The sequence below is a fragment of the Musca autumnalis genome, unplaced genomic scaffold (assembly GCF_047663935.1).
Source record: "Musca autumnalis isolate F117 unplaced genomic scaffold, ASM4766393v1 scaffold_5, whole genome shotgun sequence".
NCBI lineage: Eukaryota > Metazoa > Arthropoda > Insecta > Diptera > Muscidae > Musca > Musca autumnalis.
In genome coordinates this window covers 168178439-168203908 of record NW_027412088.1, presented here as the reverse complement: position 1 = coordinate 168203908, position 25470 = coordinate 168178439, and the positions used below count along the sequence as shown (strand labels likewise).

At 35.1% G+C, this 25470-nt stretch overlaps 4 protein-coding genes across 4 annotated transcripts in view; 3 read left to right on the top strand and 1 right to left on the bottom strand.

Moving 5' to 3' along the window:
* Positions 1-208: 208 nt before the first annotated feature.
* RpL31 (ribosomal protein L31) lies at positions 209-1243 on the top strand. The gene is made up of 3 exons (XM_073957787.1): positions 209-264; positions 543-802; positions 881-1243. The coding sequence occupies exons 2-3, from the start codon at positions 579-581 to the stop codon at positions 1029-1031; spliced, it is 375 nt and encodes a 124-aa protein (XP_073813888.1). The 5' UTR covers positions 209-264; positions 543-578; the 3' UTR covers positions 1032-1243.
* A 3497-nt stretch (positions 1244-4740) lies between these two features.
* On the top strand, positions 4741-5937 carry LOC141386590 (N(4)-(Beta-N-acetylglucosaminyl)-L-asparaginase). Its single transcript, XM_073955440.1, has one exon. The coding sequence runs from the start codon at positions 4832-4834 to the stop codon at positions 5924-5926; it is 1095 nt and encodes a 364-aa protein (XP_073811541.1). The 5' UTR covers positions 4741-4831; the 3' UTR covers positions 5927-5937.
* Positions 5938-6303: 366 nt separating this feature from the next.
* clos (closca) overlaps positions 6304-25470 on the bottom strand; it is a 50608-nt gene continuing 31441 nt past the window's right edge. The window contains exons 11-15 of the mRNA XM_073955437.1: positions 20087-20907; positions 19826-20014; positions 7169-7452; positions 6899-7113; positions 6304-6687 (exon numbers count right to left, since the gene is read on the bottom strand). Coding sequence (XP_073811538.1) covers positions 6372-6687; positions 6899-7113; positions 7169-7452; positions 19826-20014; positions 20087-20907 — 1825 coding nt within the window. The 3' untranslated portion in view covers positions 6304-6371. The remainder of the gene's footprint in view (positions 6688-6898; positions 7114-7168; positions 7453-19825; positions 20015-20086; positions 20908-25470) is intronic.
* On the top strand, positions 14038-16967 carry Map60 (Microtubule-associated protein 60). Its single transcript, XM_073955439.1, has 4 exons — positions 14038-14387; positions 14489-14636; positions 14702-15159; positions 15917-16967. Exons 1-4 carry the CDS (start codon positions 14255-14257, stop codon positions 16651-16653), a joined length of 1476 nt encoding a protein of 491 aa, XP_073811540.1. The 5' UTR covers positions 14038-14254; the 3' UTR covers positions 16654-16967.

Genomic DNA, 25470 nt, shown 5'->3' with positions numbered 1-25470 from the left:
TTCTTATACAAATTTTTTAGGACAAAAATGAACTAAATTTTTTCATTAAACAATAACTTTAAAAAATATTTTTAAATTGATTATTTTTCAGCCATCGTACGTCATACGCTGTGTTCACATGGCGCCATCTACATTCACGTTAACGCACTTCAGTCATTTTATCGCACATTGTTGTGTTTATGTATTGTATTGACATTTTAACGATGACGTTTCGGAATTTGACAGTTTTGCCTTTCTTTTACGTCAGGCTTTCATTTCCGATAGGTTGGTTTTTGTGAATTTTTTCTAAAATAAATCCAAAAACATCTAAAAAATCCATAAATTAAAATAAAAATGAATTGTGTTAATTATGAAATGAGTGTGGGGTGAAATTATGCCAAAGAAAATTCCATAGCAACTAGTGAGAAATAGCTTAAAAAAGAGAATAAATTAAAATGACTTCCCATGGAGAGGCAGTAGTTTTAGTGAATAAATTAATTGAAAAAAAAAAAACATAGATGATGTGAACTAATTGGAAAACTGTCTACGTTTTTGTCTTACAGGACTTGGAATAGCAGATAAGCATCTTCTTCAACAAAATGGTTAAGGCTAAAGGTGAAAAACGCAACAAATCCGCCATCAATGAAGTGGTGACCCGCGAGTGCACCATTCATATGTCCAAGCGTGTGCACAACATTGGCTTCAAGAAGCGTGCTCCTCGTGCCATCAAGGAAATCCGCAAATTTGCCGAAAAGGAAATGGGCACCACTGATGTCAGAATCGATACCCGTTTGAACAAACATATCTGGTCCAAGGGTATCAGGTAAGTGTAGCGTCTCTCCCGCCCAAACAATATTTGTTGTGTAAACAAAAACTAACAATTCTCTTTCTTGGCTTACAGATCTACACCTTTCCGCGTTCGCGTCCGTTTGGCTCGCCGCCGTAATGACGATGAGGACTCACCCAACAAATTGTACACCTTGGTCACCTATGTCCCCGTCCCCACCTTCAAGAATTTGCAAACCGAAAATGTTGAATCCAATGACGATTAAATCAATCGCCACCACTTGGATAATCCTGCATTCCTTTGAAAAATGTATTGCCGGTTAAGGGAATATGTTTTTTAAACTGGCCAGGATTAGATATTTGTTTGTTTTAAAACGCGGACTTAGATTTAAACAAAAAATGAAAGTACATTTATTTTTTATGGTGAATGAAATTTAGAAAAAACAAAAATATAAAATTCTACCATTTAAAATAAAAAGTTTTTATTTTTTACAAACAAGAAAAACAGACGAGAAGATGAATGTTTATTGCGCATGGAAAATGAAAAGATGTGGAATCATTAGAGGAAGTGGATTCAACGGACACATTTGAAAATAATTCATGATTTCCCGAAGAGATGTGGAATCATTAGAAGAAGTGGATTCAAGAGACACATTTGAAAATAATTCATGAGTTCCCCAAAGTGAAATATAGAATTACTTTATAATATGGAATGCATCTTTAGACGCGAGCACGAAATCTTAATGGCTTTCAAAACGAATATTTTAGGAAAACCTTCTCCCTATGCTTTAACTGAAACTATGATAAAAAGTACGCACCATATTACACAAGGATTTTGTTTAGGGCTTGAACAAGACAACCAATAGAAGACCTCTTGTGGTCTATTAGAAACAACAGACGATATCTTGGGGTTCTTATAGGCAACAGTAGACCTCAAAGTTATTTAGGGACCAGACGAAACCTCTTGAGGTTCATATAAACCACAGAAGGAAGAAATCTTGGCATTCCTATATTCAATTCTTCTATAGACAACAAGACTTCTAAGGGTCTTCCACAAATAATAGAATACTTGAGGTCTTTTATGAGCAACAAAAGTCCTAAGGTGTAGACTGTGACCTAAGGTTTTTTATATACATAAAATACAACACCTCTTTAGGTATTCTAAAGACAGCAGAAGCCCTCCTCATCTCTCTTGAAATCTTTATAGACAACAGAAGACCTCTTGAGCTATTCTATAGGCAACAGAAGACGTCTTTAGGTCTTTAATAGACAACAGAAGACCTCTTAGGTCTGCTAAGGACAATAGAAGACCTTCTGAGGTTTTCTAAAAACGAAAGTAGACCTCCTGAGGTCTTCTAAGGACAACAAAATACCTCTTGAGGTCTTCAATAGGTCAAAGAAGGCCTCTTGAGGCCTTCTATAGACAACAGAAGAGCTCTTGAGGTCTTCAATAGACAACAGTATACCTCTTAGGTCTGGTAAGGACAATAGAAGACCTCCTGAGATTTTCTAAAGACAAAAGAAGACCTCCTGAGGTTTTCTAAAGACAAAAGAATGGGCTAAAGAAGACCTCTAGATGTCTTCTACAGACAGTAGAATACCTCTTGAGGTCTTATAAACAATGGGCTAAAGAAGACCTCTAGATGTCTTCTACAGAGGTCTTCTATAGACAATAGAAGACCTCTTCAGGTCTTATAAACATCAGAAGACCTCTTAAGGTCTATTAGAGACAACGGCATACCACTTCAGTTTCCTATAGACAACAAAAGGCCTCAAGAGGTCTTCTATAGATAAAAGAAGGAAATGGTAGACCTCCACAAAAGACTTCTTGATGTCTGTTGGCAAAGATACTACTGCTAGATACATATATTGGCCTGTTCCTTTACTTTTGAACATGGTAAAGCCGGCAAAAGTAGTGAAAGTTGTAAACTGCTCCCATATAAATATAAATTGTATGGTGAAGGAAGTAAAGCAACTCTTTTAGAGTAAAAAGTGGTAAAACTTTAAGATTCTTGCGCGTAAAGGAACAGAGCTTATGTATGCATGTAAAGGGTGTTTTTTAAGCTAGATAGAACTTTAAATTGTAAAAAGAAACACAAAAAATTAAATTTTGATGAAACTTTTTTTTTATTTGTTTCAGTATACTCTGACAAATCATCATGAATAGACTCACACTTGAACAACGCTACAAAATTATCCAAATTTACTTTGAAAATCAGTCGTCGATTCGCGCAACTTATGGACGAAAAATTGTGTTCAGCGATGAGGCGCATTTTTGGCTTAACGGGTTTGTTAATAAGCAAAATTGCCGCATATGGAGTGAGACCAATCCACAAGAGACCCTACAGACTCCATTACATCCAGAAAAATGCACCGTATGGTGCGGTTTTCACGCTGGTGGCATCATCGGACCTTATTTCTTCAAAAATGAGGCCGGAGCTCGCGTTACGGTCAATGGAGATCGTTACCGCACCATGATCAATGATTTTTTGTTTGAAAATATGGATGACATTGATCCGGAGGAGATGTGGTTTCAACAGGATGGCGCTACGTGCCATACGGCGAACGCAACCATCGACTTATTGAAATCAAAATTTGGCGATAAGTTGATTTCGATAAGTGGACCTGTCAATTGGCCTCCAAGGTCGTGCGATTTGACACCTCCCGATTATTTCCTGTGGGGCTACGTGAAGTCACTGGTTTATGCTGATAAACCAGCAACAATTGATGCCTTGGAGGCCAGCATTGTTCGTGTTATTCGTGACATACGGCCAGCAGTGCTCGAAAAAGTGGCCAAAAATTGGACGTCCAGAATGCTCTTCGTCAAGAACAGCCGCGGTGCCCATATGCCCGAAATCATTTTCAAATCTTAATGTCACGTATTGATCTTTCGAATAAAAAAATTTTTGATTACAATTTAATTTTTTGTGTTATTTTTTACAATTTCAAGTTCTATCAGACTTAAAAAAACACCCTTTAGATCAATTGTGCGACTCATGATCCAAATAGAAGGTCATCCAATAAGACAAGCTGATACCTCCATTTCCTGTCAAAATACATACATATGTATATTGTCGTAGTTTGAAATTGAACAAAAAAACATATGTAGTTGCCCATAGCAAAATTATCAAAACAAATTTTGGTTATTTCAACTAAATGTTAAAAAATGTTTAAATTCTTTTGAAATATCGCGAATAAAACATTTGTCTACAATTATCTTTGTGTTTTGTGGCGTTTATTGTTGTGTGATATAAAAGAAATCAAAAATAAATAAACATTTTTAATAATAACAAAATCAAGGCGAAATACTTTTTATTCGCAACAACAACTTTTGACAACAAATGAAGGTGTAGAGTTGAATGTTTTGGTGAATTTGCCGATTGGATGACCTTCTTTATTGGGCCATGGTGCGACTCTAACGATTCCCTTTTTGAGTTACCGACATAAATCGTTAACATTAAAACGCAAAATTATTAATGAAAAGTTGACAACACCATTACTACTGGTAGAACTTTTGGTCTGTTCCTTTACTTTTGAAAATGGTAAAACCGGCAAAAGTAGCAAAAGTTGTGAACTGCTCTCATATGAATTGTATGGTGTCAGAAGTAAAGGAACGCTTTTCGAGTAAAAAGTGGTAAAACTTGAGGATACTTGCACGTAAAGGAACATAGCTTTTACGATAACTTTTTATTCGTCGCAAACTTACTAGAAATATCGACTTTTGTAGTTAACTCAAAAAATGAGTTACAATAAAGTTGTTTTATGCTTGGTTTACATTTACGAAATCCACTCGATTTCAACTGTCAAATCCATAGGTTAAACGTCAAATGAAATCCAGATGAGATTTCATTTGACGTTTGAGCTATGGAATTGACAGTTGAAATCGAGTGGATTTCGTTAATGTAAACTTAGCATTACTTTTTTAAATGGAGATTTTAACCTCAGTTTTAAAATATATGCAAAAGATGGCGCTTTATATCACGACTGTCAAAATTTGTTTATGATAAGATCAGCTGTTAAGCAAAAAAGTAAACATTCCACCAAATTCAATTTCTTTGTTTGAAAAATGAATAAAATTAATAAAGAGTTCCTAGTTTTATTACATTTTTTACAACTGGCCACCATAGGGTTTGTTGTGACTGCACAAACGACGTATGCCACGTTAAATAAAAATCTTCCTCTTGTCATTAACACTTGGGCTTTTGGAGAGGCAAATGAAGCAGCTTGGACAACTTTAAAAGCCGGTGGGAGTGCCATTGATAGTTTGGTGGAAGGCTGTTCAACATGCGAAGAATTACAATGCGATGGTACGGTGGGTTATGGTGGCAGTCCTGATGAGAATGGTGAAACCACCTTGGATGCCATGATAATTGATGGTTCTAATATGAATATGGGTGCTGTGGCTGGGATGAAAGAAATAAAATCTGCCGCCAAAGTAGCTCGCTTGGTATTGGAACATACAAAACATTCCCTCTTGGTTGGAGAGGCAGCCACCAATTTTGCTGTAATGATGGGTATGGATCGAGAATCTCTGACTACCGACAAATCAAAGGCAATTCATAAGGAATGGTTGGAAAATAAATGTCAACCAAATTTCTGGGTAAATGTTAAACCTGACCCGGAAAAAGAATGTGGGCCCTATAAACCGAATCAAGATTTGACTATCTTGACTCAAGAAGATTACTATTCATACAAAGTAGATCAATGGAATCATGATACAATTGGTATGATTGTAATTGATAATAAGGGACAAATTGTTGCCGGAACCTCAACAAATGGTGCCAGAAATAAAATACCAGGACGGGTGGGAGACTCGCCAATACCCGGTGCCGGAGCCTATGCTGATAATGATGTGGGAGCTGCCGTAGCAACTGGTGATGGTGATGTTATGATGCGTTTTCTCCCATCCTTTTTGGCAGTGGAGTTATTGCGCGGTGGTCTGACGCCTGAAGATGCTGCCACCGAAAGTATGCAAAGAATTTTAAGATTTTATCCAAAATTTAGTGGAGGTTTGGTAGTTGTAACACGTTTTGGTAGATTTGCTGCTGCTTGTGTGGGAATGGAGAAATTTCCATATTCAGTGGTCTTTGGTAAGACCAATAGTACAGTGGTCTTATATGAAAAATGTATTAAAAATAAAGGAAATAAAAATGAATTATAAAAGAACAAAAATTATTTGGTAATACTTATCATTCTCGTTTCCGGCGTAGTAGGGCCTAGGAACCGAAACGACCATAGTATTACTTAGCAAATTCGACTGTCATCTCAGTGGGGCTGCTGCAACAATCAGAATGAACCGTGTTCTAGCCAGGAACTGTCGTTACATTAACTCTGTTCCAGAACTGCAAAAATCTACAAAGTTTTATTATTTTTTATATCATATATTTATCATATATCTATATTGTTATCGTAGTAAAAAATTGTAGTTTCTGGAACAGACATATTATTTCTTTATGTTTACCATTTAACCTGTTGCAAATGCTCGACTGACACTTTTTTACATTTTTAAGACTATCAGTGATACAAATCCTGGAATTATTTAATAATAATTTATTTTATAACAAATAAATATCAAATAGTATTATTTTACAAAATAAAATAAATGTTTACATTTGACTTAAAACTGTTTTAATAATAACTAATTTATCTTTGTACAAAATACTCAACAAATTATCCGTTGTGGATTTTAAATCTAGCAGTTTAATATCTTTGGCATATTTAGGTAGAATTGTATCCGTTAGATGTTCTTGAAAGCCTAAAATATTGCCTTGATATTGATAAACAATAAAGGATTTTTCCAGCGAATCAGTTATGGCATACAAAAGAAAATCGTGACTTGTAGTAATATAGGAAAATTCCACTTTTATGGCATGGGCAGATGATAGAGTTTGCCATAATTTAAAAATGCCGCCATTAATAGATCTGAAAAGTGATAAGTATTATTAACATATACATTATAAGGTGAATGAAGCCTGAGATACATAGAGGGATGGGTTTTCCTGCATAAGTCATTGGTTGGCTTGAAAAGTTATAGGATAAAGCGAAACGTTGTCTTAATTCAAGTGACCTTGACAGTCCTTTATTCTTTTTCATTGCAATCCAGCCAATAATGTGTCTCAGCCTTAATAAATACCTGTAAATTTCTATAAAACCATTATTTAAGGAAGTTGGTGTGGCATTGGCCACAATTGCCAAACAACGTATTCCTTGGAATTTGCCCAAAGACAATTGTTTGGGATGATTTACCAATAATTTCTGAGATAATTTCATTTTTCCATACTCCATGCTCCAAATTTCCAAAGACGTGTTGGTTATGAGGGCTATGGAATTTTGCCCGATGTTTAAAATCTAAAAAATAACAATTTTAATTATTTTCCTTTAAAATTTTAAGCTTACAACAAACCTGTCGTATATTATTAGACGTTTTTGCCATTATCTCCGAGCTCATCATGTTTTTATTAAAGTCCACACAACTTATCTTAAATACCGGTGAATTATGGGCAGTTGGATACATAAATAAACAGGTTTCATTCCAAAATTCTATCTCCACATTTGTGTTTGCAATATTTGTTTTAATATTTGCAACCAATTCTTTCAATTTTGCTGTTTGAATGGGATCACTGGCATGTGTGGTCATTTTCTGAATAATATTCAATAGAACTGGATTCTGGGGAAGCCATTCAAAATCTGGAATTAAGAAACAAATTATCAATTATCAACTGTGAGAAAAACAAAGGACATTCACAATGGGCGACTGTTAAACCTAACCTTATTGACATGTCTTTTTGTTTCCTCTTTTCATGATTGGCTGTTAAGCCCTAAACACATCCAACGTTTGAGTAAAGATGGACGTCATTTCTGATAAAAGAATAAAAGGCTTATTCCTAGTTTAACTATAACTGTCGGATAAATCTGTAATTTTTACGATAGATGGATCTCGATGACCTGATTACGAAAATATACAATTTTACAGGCGGTCATAACCGGTTATCCGATTATTTGAACCGAAAGCACGGATAAAAAACCGGATATATAACAGGGTTTCCTGAACCGATATGGGTATCAAATGAAAGCTTAAAATAACACCTTTTTAATGATTTACATTCCATTAAGATGCTAAACCCAGTTTGGGAGTTGGAGAAAATGTGTATTTTCACTATATTTTTTGCTTAAAAATTCTAAATTAAAAATTATTATATTATATATTATTATACATCACAATGTAGAAAGGAAAGGAAAGGAAAGAAAGTTTGTTTTTCTGAAAATTGATAATAAGAATCAAAATCGCGACGGGCCATTAAGTTATTTTTTTCCTTCCATACAAATCGACCCACCCTAGTAACCACGCTTCAGCTTCGTACCTCTTGTTATCTGTGTGTTATTCCATGTTTTTCTTACTCGTCCAAATGCGCTTATTGTCTTAGTAATTCTGTTTGAGACATCCTGTTCAATACCGCCCGACACTAGAGTTGTTTTCCGGGTTAACCCACTTCGAGAGGATTTATTTGACGTTTGCGTATTGGAATTGGCATTTGAAATCCAAACCCACTGGGTTAATCCGGTTAAGTGTAACCGGGGTATAAAATCCTACAAACCGTGATTTGGATGAAAAAGAAAAAATAAAATAATTTCTGCTGCTTTCACATTACGGGGGTTCATTCATGTGAAATGTTTTGATGGTGATTCTGTCATCCGCATTGAATCGATGGATCAACTTAATTCTTTTTTTCGTTCTTCTTCTCACCAACCAGCCAACATTAATACTATGTTTACATTTACGAAATCCACTCAATTCCATTGCTCAAACGTCAAATGAAATCCAATCGATTTCAGATGAGTTTTCATTTGACGTATACACAAAGGAATTGACAGATGAAATCGAGTGGATTTCGTAAGTCTGTCTGGTTACTTTCCCAGCAAGAATTTTCCAGCAAGAACTTTCTCAGAGAGTAAGGGATTTTTATTCTCTTTTGCTAGAAAATTGTAAAAAGTAAACAGACACCTTCCCAGCAAAAACCAGCAAGCAATCAGCTGGCTTGCCAAAGCAGAACAATTTGTCCGCCAATAAAGGAAGCAAACAGGTTGTATTTTATTAAAAAATAAAAAAAAAAATGAAACAAAAAAGTATTTTTCCACTTTACAAATTTGTTTTCCATAAAACAATACAATTAGACTATGGGCCATTATTACATGTGTTCTTTTGCTGTCGGATGGATTTGAAAATGCAAAATAAACTAATTTGGAGGCATTAAAAATATACAGCCCTATTCTGAACGCATGGGAGTTGGGAATTTTTTCCCATTCCCAAATGTTCGTATTCTGAATAAAATTTTGTGGGAGTTTTTTTCCCATTTCCCATCTCCACTCATTCTGAATGAAGTTCGAATTGGGAATTTGTTCCCATGGGAAAAAAGTATACATTCTCTATCTTGAATTGTGGGAGAATTTTGTGTCCTTTTGTGGGAAAAATCTCCCCAGCAAACAGTGTGGGAGTTTGAAAAAAAATTACAAGAAATTTCATATTTTTATGAAATTTCATATTTGAAGACATCTACACGACAAAATTATTGCAAATATTTATAATCGCCATGTGTTTGCTTAATAAAAGCATACAAAATGTGCTGTAAAGTACGTCATTAGTGGACTTCGGATTTTGCATATTCTTATATGATACAAAAACCGACAAGAATCTATCATGTTTTACACCGATAAAAAAATGTTCCTTTATATTATCGAACAAAAAAAAAAGTAGTAAAAATTAGTAGATTTTTGCAGTTCTGGAACAGACCATATGTATTGAAATACGAGAAGAGTCATGATTGATTCTATTAACGCAGCACAGCAAGTAGAAACAAATCAATTTCAAAAGAATTTTTGGCAATAATTATTACAATATATTGGAAAATAACCATAATATATGTATACAATCATTACAACTTTTATTCATTCAACGACACGACAACGATCACACAAACGTACATACATATATGCCAAATTATTGCAATGCTATTCCATTTTCCGAAATGCCTTTTCTTGAATAAGATCGTTATTTTTGAAAGTAGAAGCTTGAAATTTTGCAAGGGCATGTGTTTTAGTTTTAGATTCAATCAAAAACGTATTTAATTTATTTTTTTTTTGACATACGTCTTCTGAAATATGTAATAATCGAGAAAAATATCCGAATTTATTTTAAAAGTATGCAAAATACGAGTTCTAGCGATCATTAGGAATAAGTAAAACTAGCGATATACGCGTTAAACCCCTAACTAAAATTATTCCGAATCAACATACAATTTTGCAAACTTAAAAAGTTCCTATTAATTTATACACAAAACTTATGTTTGCCTACTAATTAAAAAAATGCTTACACCAATTCGCAAATTCTGAAGAAAATGTGCTTATTAGAACAACACCACACATCGTTGACTCCATTCACTTAAAAATTCCATAAATCAATGCACGGTTGTTGAATTAAGTGAGTTGTGCTTTGCTAATCTAATTCAAAAACCGCGATTTCAATGCAAATAGGCATTTTGTATTACAAAACATAATTACAGCCCCCAAAAGTATGCTATAATAATTTGGTGTAACTGGTGTAACATCGTTTGCTGTTCCCACGTCGCACGGTGGTCGAAAGCACTGATCTAGCGGCGCGAAATTCATAACTTGCAAACGAATTGAGATACGTCACTGAAATTTTGCACAAACTCAGCTTGTACCTATTGGTAATAATGGGCCAAATATGAACAACATCGGCTAATGTTTTGATATAGCCCCCATATAACGGTACCTTCGGATTTTCGGTATTTTGAGGATTTAAGCCACAATTTCGTAGCAAATTACCATCAAAAGATTTGCAAATATTTGCAGCCCGAATGTGGTTATTCAGTATCCATAGAGTCCAATTTCATTCCCCAAAAAATAATCGGACCTAAGTTCGGCCAAGTTTACAAGATGCACTCTATGGAACAAGCGCGTACAACCCATAAAAACACTAAAAATTGCATTTATTGAAAATTTATTGTTATATAAGTAAGTACCTCCAGACCGCAAACTAATTTTTACAATTTAAATCACACTCCTGCTATTAATTAAAAATATATCTTGTCCATTTTCATTACGAATTTATTTAACATTTAAACAAATATGAAGTTAATTTTTTTGCAACAATTTTTTAAAATCTGATGCAACAAAAACTCTGGTATTTGATAGTGAATAACTGAGTAAATATCTACAACAACAAAAATGAAAAAACAAAATCTTTGTCAGCAAAGTGTCTGTAATCGATACAATGGAAAATATTTCGCAATTTTATAGTTCGATTTTTTGACTTTCGCGCCGCTAGATCAGTGGTTTCGACTAGTGTGCGTCGTCGTTGAATATGGAAAACATGGGAATGGGAAATTTCGTTCCCATGGGAATGTTCAGAATAGGGCTGATTATCTCACTTATTTTTACAAAAATGCCAAAAATTTGTCTTCCCTACTATCTGTGAAAAAATGATGGACAGCTGGGAGACAAATGTATGTATGTGTTAGTAAATCAGAGTTGTATTTGAAGACAAACTGTCTGGTGTAAACGCCTAGTAACCAGACAGAAATATTCATTAGCTTTGTTCCTGTACTTTTTAATAGTAAAACTCGTAACAGAGAGAGAGAAAAATTGTTGTCACACAAAAGTTTTTTTCAGAAAGTTCGGGAATGCAAAAATGGAGTAAACGTCAAAAAAGCTGGCACAAATGTCAAAGTCGGCGTACCAGCCAATCAGACACAGGCATCCATGTTACTATTTTTACAAGCTCAAATTTGTCGAGTAAAAAGTTTTTAAAGCACTGATGGGCAAATTGCGAGAGACTCATGTATTTTTTACACTTTTGTGTGTGAGGCAGAGCATTTCTGCCCATCAGTGAAGAGCGTCATTCAGCGCCATTTTTGTTTAAAGAGAAATGAACATTTTAGAACTTTTTTGTGTACGGGAACGGGTTTTCCGGGTGTGTAAATGTCGTAAAAATTGTAAAAACTTTTTAGTTCTGGAACAAAGCTCATATTACAACAATGATGCTGTCAACGAAATAGGTGTGTTCGTTTACTCAATAATTTGTACAAGTCCAGTAACTTCTTGCAACCGACTAAGGTCTTTTGCATTGTACTGTAGAGTAAACGAACAACGTACAGTAACAATTTGTACAAATTTTGAGTAAACGAACACACATTCTGTTTCTACCTTCAGGATACATATTTAAAAATACGTTTAGACAAGTGTCCATTATCGTGATGTCAAATAAATCCCCTTAAACGCCGTTTAATTCGCGCTAAAACGTTCGCAAAACAACGTTATTAAATGTAATAGCACGTTACACTAGAGCTTTTTACCGGGTTATCCCACTTCATGAGGATTTATTTGACGTTTGCGCTATGGAATTGACATTTGAAACCCAAACCCACTGGGTTAATCCGGTTAAGTGTAACCTGTTACATGGTATCGTAAAATTTTCAATATTGTTACGGAATTAGGTTCAACTAATCTCCGTGTAGACGTTGTTTTATTCCCCAGTACTATTTGTATCAAATAAAACAGGGTTCGTTTTAGATTACGTTTCTACAATGCTTTATTTACTTTATTACACTTATTCGTAACCGACTTTAATTACTAAGCACACAGCAAGTCTCTAGTTAGCACGCAGCTATTCTTTTACCGATCTGTTCAGTTCAACGCTTAAAACACAAATCACTCGTCATTGCCAGTTCCCCTGTATTTATACCCCAAAGTCTCCCTGTTCGAGAAATATCTAGAACATATGGCAACACCTCGAATCTGTACAACGAACACACAGACGCACATTCGCACTAACCCTGTGTTTACAAATGACAGGACAGTTGACTTCATGTATTGATTGTCAAAATCCCACAACTTGCCTGTGTGACGTAGGCGTCCAAACAACTGCGAAAACAGTTATAAAATTATGAATGAAAATCACCGATTTCTTTTTGTTTTCCGTTCACATATTTTGTTTTGTACATATTCTTTTGTTTTCAGCACATTTGAATTATCATCTCACTTCTTTTTCAAAAATGTCAAAAATTTGTCAACCCGGCTGTCTGTGAAAAACTGATGGACAGCTGAGAGACAAACGACAAATGTATGCATGTGTTAGTAAATCAGAGTTGTATTTGAAGACAAACTGTCTGGTGTAAACGCCTAGTAAGCGAACAACCAAACTCGCATACATAAGGAAAGATCAATACAGTGGACAAACACAGTAATGACGTAATTACAACAACAAACAAATGTAAGAAATAAAGAAGTAACAAACTAAACGATAATTTCATGATTATGGCAAATCAAAACAAAAGCACATTAATGAAAGGTAAAGAACGTCTAGAATAATGAAGAGAGTTCTACATGGTAGTTGTTGTTGCTTAAATAAAGTAACTGCGTAATAAAAACTTTACGTTACAATTCAAATTTTTAAATTAACGGAAATCAAACTAACTTAAACCTATCAGTTACATTCGTAACAATATGTTCTGTCAAAACTTTCTTCATGTTGTTGAGGAAATTACAACAAAAATAATTTTTTTTATAAAGGGATTTGACTTTTCATATACGAACAGCTGTGATACCACTACCTGTAGTGGGATTCTCTAACGTATTTAAAATTTCTGTAATTAACGAAATTTGTCGGTAAGTTAGCAACCAAAGTAAAGTTGTCGCTGAGTCCTACCGATAGCAACGGTGTTGTCAACTTTTATCATACTTTTCATTCATAATTTTGCGTTTTAATGTGACCGATTTTTGTCGGTAAGCAAAAAATGCGTTAGAGAATCCCACTACTGGGCAATTGTGTCATGATGTAATATAATACCCCGGTTACACTTAACCGGATTAACCCAGTGGGTTTGGATTTAAAATGTCAATTCCATAGTGCAAACGTCAAATAAATCATCTCAAAGTGGGTTAAACCCGGCAAAAAAACTGTAGTGTAACCGCACTATAAAACAGTCATTCACAATAGCATTTTGGAACACCAAGAAGTTTATGTGATTTTATGCTAACATCGATATACATTTCAAAGCTCCATTTTAGCTTTATTGGTTGTTATAATTTCTTTGAATAATTGTATTAGAGACTATTATTTTCCTTTTATTTCTTTTTTCTTTAACAAAACCTCATTTTCGTTTTCAAACTTGTCAGCAGTTAAAAATAATTCACAATAGTGCATTGATATTTGTAAAAAGTAACCATTAACGTATGTTGCCAGCCCTGTTTTTTGGTTACTTGATTTTTTTGGTGCCGCGAAAAAAGTAAGGAAAGAGAAAAGAAAAAAGTCGAAGCAAAGCCAACCAACAGAACAATTTTTGCAAGCGGAAAGTGCATTTTGTTTTAGAGGAATTAATAAGAAAAAAGAAATTAAGGCGTCGCAAGAAATAGAAAATTATTCACAAAAATTGTATCATCATAGATAAAAGAATTAACCAAATTTTCTAAAATGCCTATACAGTTGGACAAGATTTTGGCCGATATTGCCAATGAAGTTGTTTTGCATCCAAATTATCAAGGCGCCACAAAAAAAGAAATTGACGATGCATGGGCAAGAGTGGGAAAAAATAGCAATTTGTCGGGTAAGTTCGCAGCACATCAAAAATGAGTGTGGCGGGGTGACGCTACTTTAACATAAACAAAAGATTTTTAATAATTATTGTTGCTTTTTTGTATATTTCAGTTCATGAATCTCGTTCCATATTCAAAGTACTGCAGAAAAAATATGACCAAGAAAAATTGAAAGAATCATCAGCATGGAAATTATTTGCTGTTATGGACAAAATACACAAAAAAGTGGAAACCAAGCCGGAAACGCCAGTAAAGGAAGAGTAAGTCAATAAAAGGAAACATGAAAACTATAGATATGCATGTGTTTGCGTTTTGTTTATTGTAGGGAAGCCAATACACCCATGGAAGAGGATGAAGAATACGAAATGTTGGAGGTACAGGAAGAGGAAGATGGTGGTGGCCATCAAGGAGCCCACAATTCTGGTGAATCAGGTTCAGAAGCCGAAAGTCCCAATAAATCAAATCAAAGCTACAACACCACCACATCACCAGATAAATCAGAAGACCAAAAACCATTGAATAATAAAAGTGTGACCAATAAACAACAGACAACACCCACCAGTAGCTCCTCGCCTGGTTCAGAGAATATTCGACCCAATGCTGGTGCTGGTGCCAAGCTATTAAATTCAATGGCCACAGTTCCAACTACAAAACCGAATGTTGCAACCACTCCAACTTCTGTGACAGCAGCTGCTTTACAGAAGAAAGGCATTACCATGAAGAAGACCAGCGCCGTGACTCCGGCTAATCAACAAGGACGCTCAATTATTAAAACTCAACAAGGTAAGCGAGGAATTTAATAGTCTTCATTGGTATTAAGGGTACATGTCAGTACATAGGAACGCTTTCCGGCAGTTGCGAATTACTTGATACTCTTCCGTGGCAAAAGTTAAACTTAAAAACATCCCACCACATGGTTTTGTGCCATTTATTAATGTTACAAAGTTTTATTAAAGTTAGAATTGCATAGGGAGAATGTTCCTAAACTGAACTTCAAGCCAAAACTAACCCTTGAAAATGTGTTTGCCTAAAGTCTACAATATAGCTCAAATGGCAGCACCATCAATGGTTTCTATTAAAGAAGATAAATATATGTAGGCTCTTCCTATAAGGACTCTTTTCTTTCAAGAAGAGTCAATAGAAGCATCAAGGGCCTTTAGAAGAACCTTTTCTTTCAGAAAGGGTCTATAGAAGTACTCTTTCTTTCAGAAAAGGCCTACAGAAGCACCCTTTCTTTCAGAAAGAGTTCATATAGCAGCTTTTTTAACAAACAGTTCATATAAGCAGCCTTTTTTCAGAAGGTGTCTATATAAGCAGCCCTTCCTCAGAAGGTGTCTATATAAGCATCATTTCTTTCAGAAAGCGTCTATAGAAGCACCCTTTCTTTTAGAAAGGGCTTGTAGAATATTTTCTTTCAGAAAAACAATAAACCTTTGTTCATCAGAGTCTATTAACACATGACACTATCTAATACCTCCCAAATCCTTTTTCGGAATAAGAATACTTCAAAAAAATATTTCTCTTCCTCTTTTTTTTATAGCTCGTTCTGCTGCCAATGCTGGTGCCATGCATGGTTTGGAAGTCGGAAAGACCATACAATTATCGGAATCTTTGAAACGCAAGCTTTCCACAGAGCCCACAACACCACAAAACAAAAGAATGAATCAACAGCACACACCTCAATCAACAAAAGGTTCGCCAACTTCGTCTTCGGCAAAATCATCACCCCAAGCTCAACAACAGCAGCATACCACCACTGCCCAGTTATTACAACTGAAACAAGATTGTCAAGAACAACAACAACGTCAGCAAAACAATTCTGGAACTACTCCTCCAGGCATCAACGTCATTACCATACCAGCAAACCCTTCTGGAAATCTTGTAAATGGCATTATCAACACTAATGCCGGGGCGGGAGGACCCTCATCTTCCACTGCTGCCACTGTGGCCTCCACCACATCCACAAATGGCTTTTCACCACGCATTGAAGATATTGATTTCCGTAATGATATTATTTTTGATTCCAATAATGCTGTCAATGGCGCAACCATAGCTGGCAAGGTACCCAACACCTCAGAAATTATCAATCTGGGCAACTTTGATAATTCTTTGCCACCAACATTCTTCAAGAATCTTTGCAATTCATCACGTCACGAGGCATTGGGTTTGTATGTGGCCAACGTTATGAATCGTTTGCGCCCACGTTCGGCTGCAAAACTTGAAGTTGGAATTCTAAGAGCCATTTTAGATGTACAAAGTGAAGAATTGGATCAGTAGAGTTTTAAAAACAAATTTAAATAAGTCTTAATAGTTGAGAAACAAAATATATGTTAAGAATTGTCACTTTTTTATTTGCGCGCCATGTCCTCCCACCCTTGTGTGCTCTTGTTTCTTTCCATTATTTTATGTGTTTTTTTCGAATTTTATTCCTTGATTTTATTACTGTTTTCTGTTCTGTTACCACGTACAATGTAGATGACTATCCCAAACCCACTAAAGTATTTCCCCTAAATTAATCCTCATGTTTAGTTAATAAGGCTAACCATTTTTAAAACACACAAACAATAATAATAAAAGTGATTATGACAAAATATTTCAAGATTTGTTTGAGTACACAAAACAAGAAGACATGCTGCAATTCAAAAAGAGCGGGAAAACCATATGAGAGCAACAGCTGCAAAACAACAAATGTTTGTTTTACAACGATCTTTTAACGCCATTAAGGGGTGGTTATTGAAATGCTAGCTGTGGCAGGCATATGTCGTCAGGGTAGTTTAAACTTTAAAGGAATTTCACAACAAAAACAACAATAAGAATAGTCTGCAGGTACATTGAGAAATGAAGGGCATTAAGAGGAACCATTAAACGTTTGAGTAAATATTTTAAAGGAATTTTCCGAGTTATAAAAAGTATGTCCCATATCTTGGATCAGTTAAAAGTGAGGATGGAAAGTTACATAAAGAGCTAATCTACAGAAACACCCTTTCTTTCAGAAAGGGTCTATAGGAGATATTTTTCTTTCAGAAAGGGTTTAGAGAAGTGCCCTTTCTATTACAAATGTTTAGAGAAGTGCCCTTTCTATTACAAATGTTTAGAGAAGTGCCCTTTCTATTAGAAATGTTTAGAGAAGTGCCCTTTCTATTACAAATGTTTAGAGAAGTGCCCTTTCTATTACAAATGTTTAGAGAAGTGCCCTTTCTATCACAAATTGTCAATAGAAGCACCCTTTCTTTCAGAAAATGTCAATAGAAGCACCCTTTCTTTCAGAAAATGTCAATAGAAGCACCCTTTCTTTCAGAAAATGTCAATAGAAGCACCCTTTCTTTCAGAAAATGTCAATAGAAGCACCCTTTCTTTCAGAAAATGTCAATAGAAGCACCCTTTCTTTCAGAAAATGTCAATAGAAGCACCCTTTCTTTCAGAAAGCCAGCTTTCAGTCTATAGAAGCAGCTTTCTTTCAGAAAGGGTCTACAGAAGCAACCGTTCTATCAGAAAGGGTCCACAGAAGCAGCCTTTCTAACAGAAAGGATATACTATAGAAACAGTCTTTCTTTCAGAAAGGATATACGCAACCTTTTTTCAGAAAGGGTCTATACGAGATCCCTTTCTTTCAGAAAGTGTCTACAGGAGATCCCTTTCTATAGAGGAACTCTCTTTTTTCATAAAGTATCTAAAGCAGCACACTTTCTTTCAGAAAGGGTCTATAGAAGCATCCTTTCTTTCAGAAAGGGTGTATAGAAGTACTCTTTGTTTTAGAAAGGGTCTACAGAAGTACTCTTTCTTTCAGAAAGGACCTACAGAAGCAAATTTTCTTTCAGAAAGGACCTATAGAAGCACATTTTCTTTTAGAAAGGGCCTGTAGAAGCACATTTTCTTTTAGAAAGGACCTATAGAAGCACATTTTCTTTCAGAAAGGGTCTATAGCAGCACCTTTTCTTTCAGAGAGGATCTATAGAAGCATCCTTTCTTTCGGAAAGGGTGTATAGAAGTACTCTTTGTTTTAGAAAGGGTATACAGAAGTACTCTTTCTTTCAGAAAGGACCTGCAGAAGCACACTTTCTTTCAGAAAGGACCTATAGAAGCACAGTTTCTTTCAGAAAGGACATAGAAGCACCCTTTCTTTCAGAAAGGATCTATAGAAGCACCTTTTCTTTCAGAAAGGATCTATAGAAGCATCCTTTCTTTCAGAAAGGGTCTATAGAAGCTACCTTTCTTTGAGAAAGCGTCTAAAGAAGCACAATTTCTTTCAGAAAGGGTATATAGAAGCACCCTTTAATAAACTGTCAATAGAAGCACTTTTTCTTTCAGAAAGGGTCTAAAGAAGCACAATTTCTTTCAGAAAGGGTATATAGAAGCACCCTTTAATAAACTGTCAATAGAAGCACTTTTTCTTTCAGAAAGGGTCAATAGAAGCAACGTTTCTTTTAGAAAGGGTCAGTGAAAGCACCTTTTCTTTCGGAAAGTGTCTCTATAGAAGCTACTTTTCTTTCAGAAAGGGTCTTTAGAAGCACCCTTTCTTTAAGAAAAGGCTACAGAAGCAAATTTTCTTTCAGAAACGACCTATAGAAGCACATTTTCTTTCAGAAAGGGCCTATAGAAGCACATTTTCTTTCAGAAAGGACATAGAAGCACCCTTTCTTTCAGAGAGGACATAGAAGCACCCTTTCTTTTAGAAAGGACATAGAAGCACCCTTTCTTTCAGACAGGGTCTATAGAAGTACCCTTTCATTCAGAAAGGATCTATAGAAGCACCTTTTCTATCAGAAAGGATCTACAGAAGCACCGTTTCTTTCAGAAAGTGTCTATAGAAGCTTCCTTTCTTTGAGAAAGGGTCTAAGGATCACAATTTCTTTCAGAAAGGGTATATAGAAGCACCCTTTAAGAAAGTGTCAATATAAGCACCCTTTTTTCAGAAAGGGTCTATAGAAGCACCATGCTTTTTCAGAAAGCCAGCCTTCAGTCTATAGAATCACCCTTTCTTTAAGAAAAGGCTACAGAAGCACATTTTCTTTCATGAAGGACCTGTAGAAGCAAATTTTCTTTCAGAAACGACCTATAGAAGCACATTTTCTTTCAGAAAGGGCCTATAGAAGCACATTTTCTTTCAGAAATGGTGAATAGAAGCACCATTTCTTTCAGAGGGGCTCTATAGAAGCACCCTTTCTTTCAGAAAGGCTCTATAGAAGCACCCTTTCTTTCAGAAAGGCTCTATAGAAGATCCCTTTCTTTCAGAAATGGTCTATAGAAGCACACTTTCTTTCAGAAATGGTCTATAGAAGCGTCGTTTCTCTCGGAAAGGCTATAGGACTATAGGAGGAATATAAGAAAGTAGATTTTCGAAGAACAAGTATTCAAGGACAAACAAAACTCTGATTTTTAGGATATCTTTTCAAGGATTAGCGACTTAAGATTCCTGTTTTTAACAAATAAGTCACTCCAGAAGACTTACCTAGACTTTCTATAAACTGCTTAGAAGCAGAATGCCACTTATAGAAGTTTATCCTCTGTAAACTATCATCCAATAAAGCCAAGACATCAACCACATTCGAAGAGTCATTGAAATGGAAATTCATGACTTTTGAGGATGGTGTGTCTAGAGTTTGGACAATTTCAAAATGATCCAAAGCATAATTTGTAACTGCAAAAAAACAAATAAATAAAAAATTGTGTGTAATTATAAGGTATTTTAATATACTCAAAGATTTCTAACCTTTTGTAATGTTCTGTAAATAATTTTCAATCATCTGAAATCTTTGGAAATTCTTCAAGTTCTCTTCCACATTGTTCGGCTCTGTAGTGACTTCAATATCATCATTTAAAGATCGATACCAACGTGTAGGGGTAGTACTACTTTGTGTTTGTAGCGTTGTATAATCAGGACCATAATACTTATCCACATTTATGGGTTCCTTAAAAACTACATGACTTTTGATTTCCATATCTTTGGACCAGGGTATTAAATTCTCCACAAATCTTGGCATATATTCCGAATTAATAAAATCAACAAATAAATTATCAATGTTATTGGTTAAGAAACGTTTCTCATCCTTCAAATGGCTCATAATACGTAAATTTTTGGGTAAAATTTGTTTACGATCTTGCAGCAGTAGGGTGTCTTCATTAAATGTAATGTTATTAAGTTTTCCCATGACTTGTAAATCATTAAAAACATTCAAAGATGTTAACGTTGTTGTACCATAAATGGTATAATTTTCATAGAGGTAAACAGCTTCATTTATCCATTTGCCAATGGGAATTTTGTTCACCACACTTGTTGAATCAGGGAGGAGATTTTCTATGCTGGCACCCTTTAAAAACATCTTTGGAGCTCTTATTACATATGGTTGAACATTGTGGGTTTTGGGTACAACATCATCGACTAAATTCAAATTGTTGACCAGTACTTGATTTAGATTGCCATCAATAACAGCTTCCAAAATTGACCAATTGCCCATGATGGTAGGAGGGGGATGGTGTGTGGTAGTTTTCAAGGTGTTCTCCACAAATTTCATAAAATCTAATGGTGTTCCACTATAAAAAGGAAAGATGTTAAATTAAGGTTATTCCCACAAATACCCCCGAAGGGACAAGAGAAACTTCTTTTACATCAGTGAGTGTTCAAACTTTACCCAAACGTTGGATGTGTTTCGCCTATTCTTCACTATGGACTTTAATTCTTCTTAAAGTATTCTCTACAAACTTTTGGTCTGTTCCTTTACTTCTGAAAATGGTAAAACCGGCTAAAGTAGTAAAAGTTGTAAACTGCTGAGTTGTATTGTGTCTGAAGTAAAGGAACGCTTTTCGAGTAAAAAATAGTAAAATTTGAAGATTCTTGAACGTAAAGGAACAGAGGTTTTATTTAAACGCATATTATTCCCTATGGATGTTAATTCGTTTTCAATCTAGTATACCGTTGTTGAAGTAAAAAATAATGATTTCCCGTTAAAAACGTATGTCAATTAGTCCCGGTCCACACTAGCGTGAATTTCATTAAAAAAGTTCATGAAATTATGCGTTTCTAGAATCTAGATTGAGTTCCATAACAGAGTAAGATCATAAAATTGCTGTAGTGGGGAATTCGATCTAAGAACGCCTAATTTCATGAAAGTTGTTAATGAAATTCATGCTAGTGTGGACCGGGACTTATCAGTATGGTGAGCTTCAATTATAGTATGTTTACATTTCCGAAATCCACTCGATTTCAACTGTCAATTCCATCGCTTAAACGTCAAATGAAATACAATTGATTTCAGATGAGTTTTCATTTGAGGTATACGCAAAGGAATTGACAGTTGAAATCGAGTGGATTTCGTAAATGGATTTCGTAAAAGCGCTCTACTCCAATTTAGAGTTGTACAATCTAGTTCATATAGAAGATCGGCTCTTCCAGCTCAGCTCTTTTCATTGAACTAGTTCATCAATCTAGTTCATAGTTCACAATCAATTTTTCTTCGAATCAAGATCGTTCAACGGCTCTGAATTGTTTTGTTTACATTTTACATTTGTTTACATTCGCTTGCACATGAATACAACATTTGTATCCGCACATTTGTATCAAAACATGCAAAGAAAAGGTAATAATATTTTAATTTGAAGGAATTTCAAATAAAATAAGCTAAATCTTTTCCAGGTAGATTAACAGAATTTATTGAGGTCGTTCCCGCTATATTGAAGAAAACTGGTGTACTCAAGATGTGGTTAATATGTTGGTGAATTCATTGCGAAGTGTATCAATGCAAATGGATTCCAACTTTGTTCTGTGTCCCATTTTGTTAAAGATGGGTTGAGGGAATATAAAAGGTATGCCAGTGACAAGGGAAAATCGGTATGTCAACTTGATTTAGTACAAGATGACTGTAGCAAGGATTCGAATGCCAAATCGTTGGTTGACATTACCATCAGGACTATGAGTTTCTACATTATCCTCGAGTAAGCTTCCTGTTGCTGACAGAGGGCTTGTGATGTTGTTTACTTTTCAGTCACTGAGGCACTGATTTGTGTCATAATAAGACTTATGTTAAAAATTGAATAAGTAGTGGCATCGACATACATATTTGGAATATGTTGTGACAACATTTTCTTCATTTTGTTGGGGAAATAACAATAATAATTTGTTTATAATGGGGTTTGACATTTCATATTTGAATAGCTGGAATGACACCACTACCTATTCAATTTGCCCTGGCTAAGATAAAGGCTCGAAATCGTATAATTTTTTAATAATGCAAAAAGTAAAGTTTTTTGTAAGCCACTGTAGTAAAATAAATGTCATTGTAAAGCTAATGCTTCACACAAAACTATTGATTTTTGAGATGTTATCTGGTGTTGGAATATGGACTTTTTAAGATAAGTATATTATTGTAATTGGGACTTCAAAGAATACTTATGACAAAAATAATAAAGCAGATCCTGAGCGGAACTTTGTTTCGATAAAAGTGTTGTTTCTAATTAAGAAAATAATTTTATAAATTATACTTCAAAGTTTATACTTGATAAGACTTCATTATTCCCAGTTGTATATAAAGAAATAATGTTTCAGATGTGGAATATTTATTTAGTTCTTAAAGAACACGAAGGTACGGTTTTGTTTCAGTTATATAAGGGTACAAAAACATAGGTTAAAATAAAAAATTAAAAATAATTCAGACATATTTGTATAAAGTACACAAAATAAAATATTAAATATTAAATTTGTAGAGCATCATATGTTATTCTGGTTTACATATTACTATGTAGGAAAATTAGAGCAGATACTTTCTCCGGTTTAAAGAGAGTTCGCCTATCACGTATGATTAGACCTGTACCAGAAAAAATCCTCTCGCATGGAACCGATGTCGCTGCAATGCAAAGCCTTTTAAGAACATGTGCGTATACGCGAGGATATACATTTTTTCTCTCACTCCACCACTCAAGAGGACCCTTTTTTCGGGCAATATATTCTTCGTTTAAATATTTGTCCAGCTCCCTTATACTGGCTGCAGTGTTATTTTCAGATTGCACTAATATACTAGTTTCCTGATCAAAATCGTTCCAAAAATCAGATTCCCCCGCAGTTGGTGAAGATTGTTGTTCAGAAGGTTCTGCTTGGTCTCGATCGCAAGGTAGCTCAATAGAGCTTAGTGTCCTTTGTAAATTTGTTAATGCCTTCTCGTAGAGTAAATTGTTCTTGAAACCTCTTCTTTTGAAATGCGGGTCGAGAATCGTGCTTTCAGCATAAAGAGGATTTTTCTCGAGGGTTCCAAAGCGTGAATTGAGCTCCTTCGCCATAATCTGTAGCATTGCACATATTTTGGGATTTGTAGAAGTGGGTTTTGCTATGAAGTTTTCCAAAATGTTGCACATAACGGTCACTTTCGACAGAGTTACATGCTTTTCAGTAGTGGGATTCTGTAACTCATTTTTGCTGTTACCGACAAAAATCGGTAAAATAAAATCTCAAAATTATGACTAAAAACATAAAGAAAAGTTGGCATCACTGTTTGTGTCGGTAGAGGCTAGCGACAACTTTTTGTTCATCGTTAACATACCGAAAAATTTCGTTAATTATCGAAATTATAAGCATTTTAATTTTACCGACAATTATAGATAACAGCAAAAATGAGTTACAGAATCCCACTACAGCAGATATTTCTTTAGTTATTTCATAAAATGGCTTTAATATCTTGGTAGCTTCATTAATTGTCTCCCATTCATCTAAGTGAGGAAGCATTCTTGGGTGGATTAGGGACAATGTGGTTACAATTGCATCTTTGAGCAATAGTACTCTTTCAATCATCACAAAGGTGGAATTCCAGCGAGTCGGAACTGACTGCTTTAATTTCAAATCACGGAAGACCCATAAGCTTTTGGTTGCTGATTAGCTTTCTCAAATCCTTACTGCTTCTACGGAAATGCTTTACAATGCTTTTCACTTTCCCTAAAGTATCTTTTATTTCTTCAACAATTAAATTCAGGGTATGTGCAAATCATCCAATGTTTTTCCACTCTCCTAGGCGAATTGCTGCTTGAATATTGCTTGCATTGTCGCTTACAACTGCCACAATTTTGTTAACTATATCAAAGTCTCTTATAACGGCCTTCAAAGAGGTTTTTAAATTTTCAGCAGTGTGGTCTTGCGAAAACTCCTCGCAGGACAATAAGCGCGATTTCAAAATGCAATTCTCACTAATGAAGTGGGCGGTCACAGCCATATAGCTATCATTTGTCTTTGACGTCCATCCATCGGCAGTGAGACATATTGCCGATGCCGATCGTACTTCCTCCTTAATGGTTTCCAAAAGTTCGGTATACACCTTTGGTATGCCTTGCTGGTAAAGAATATCCGGGACAATTGGACACTAAATGTACAGTTGAACCTCGATTATCCGTGAATCGATTATCCGGGAATCTCCATTATCCGTGATAGAAAAGAAATGATGGACTTTGTTCCATTTCCTCTACTTTTCGTTATAAACTTCATTACCCGGCATTAAAAGAACACTTTCCAATTAATTTTATTAAGCAAACAAAAGGCAAACAAACAAAAACGGGACATTCTCCCGTATTTCACAATTTGTTTATTTATGGTATCACAAAAGCCATGGAACAAAGTCAATTCAGATGAAACTGATGATGATGATATTAAGTATCTTTTAAAATTTTGGTGGATTGCCGTAACAAACTTAAAAAAAAAATTGCAGATTTTCATATTATTGTACGATACTATGCCATTTTTACATCAAAATATGTTCAAAAACTGCATAAAAGCATTGCCTCCATTACCCGGGAAAATCGATTATCCGTAATGCCTCCGGTCCCGACCATCACGGATAATCGAGGTCCGACTGTATTAGTTTTTTAAACTCCGGCTCTTCGACTAATTTTAGCGCATGTAGTCCTTTAGCAACCATTTTCAAATCTTGTTTGTCGATTTCCTCCACTTTGCGAACAGGCACAGGTCTCCGGATGTACTGCGTTATATGTTGCTGTTGACTTCTAACTTGTGAGCTTGTTGGTGGCAAATCTTTCTGCAAACCAGATTCAATGTTTGTTGTTTCCACAGCTTGAGCAGATGAGCATGCCTCTTGCCTTTCAGGTATCAATGGAATAAGGGGA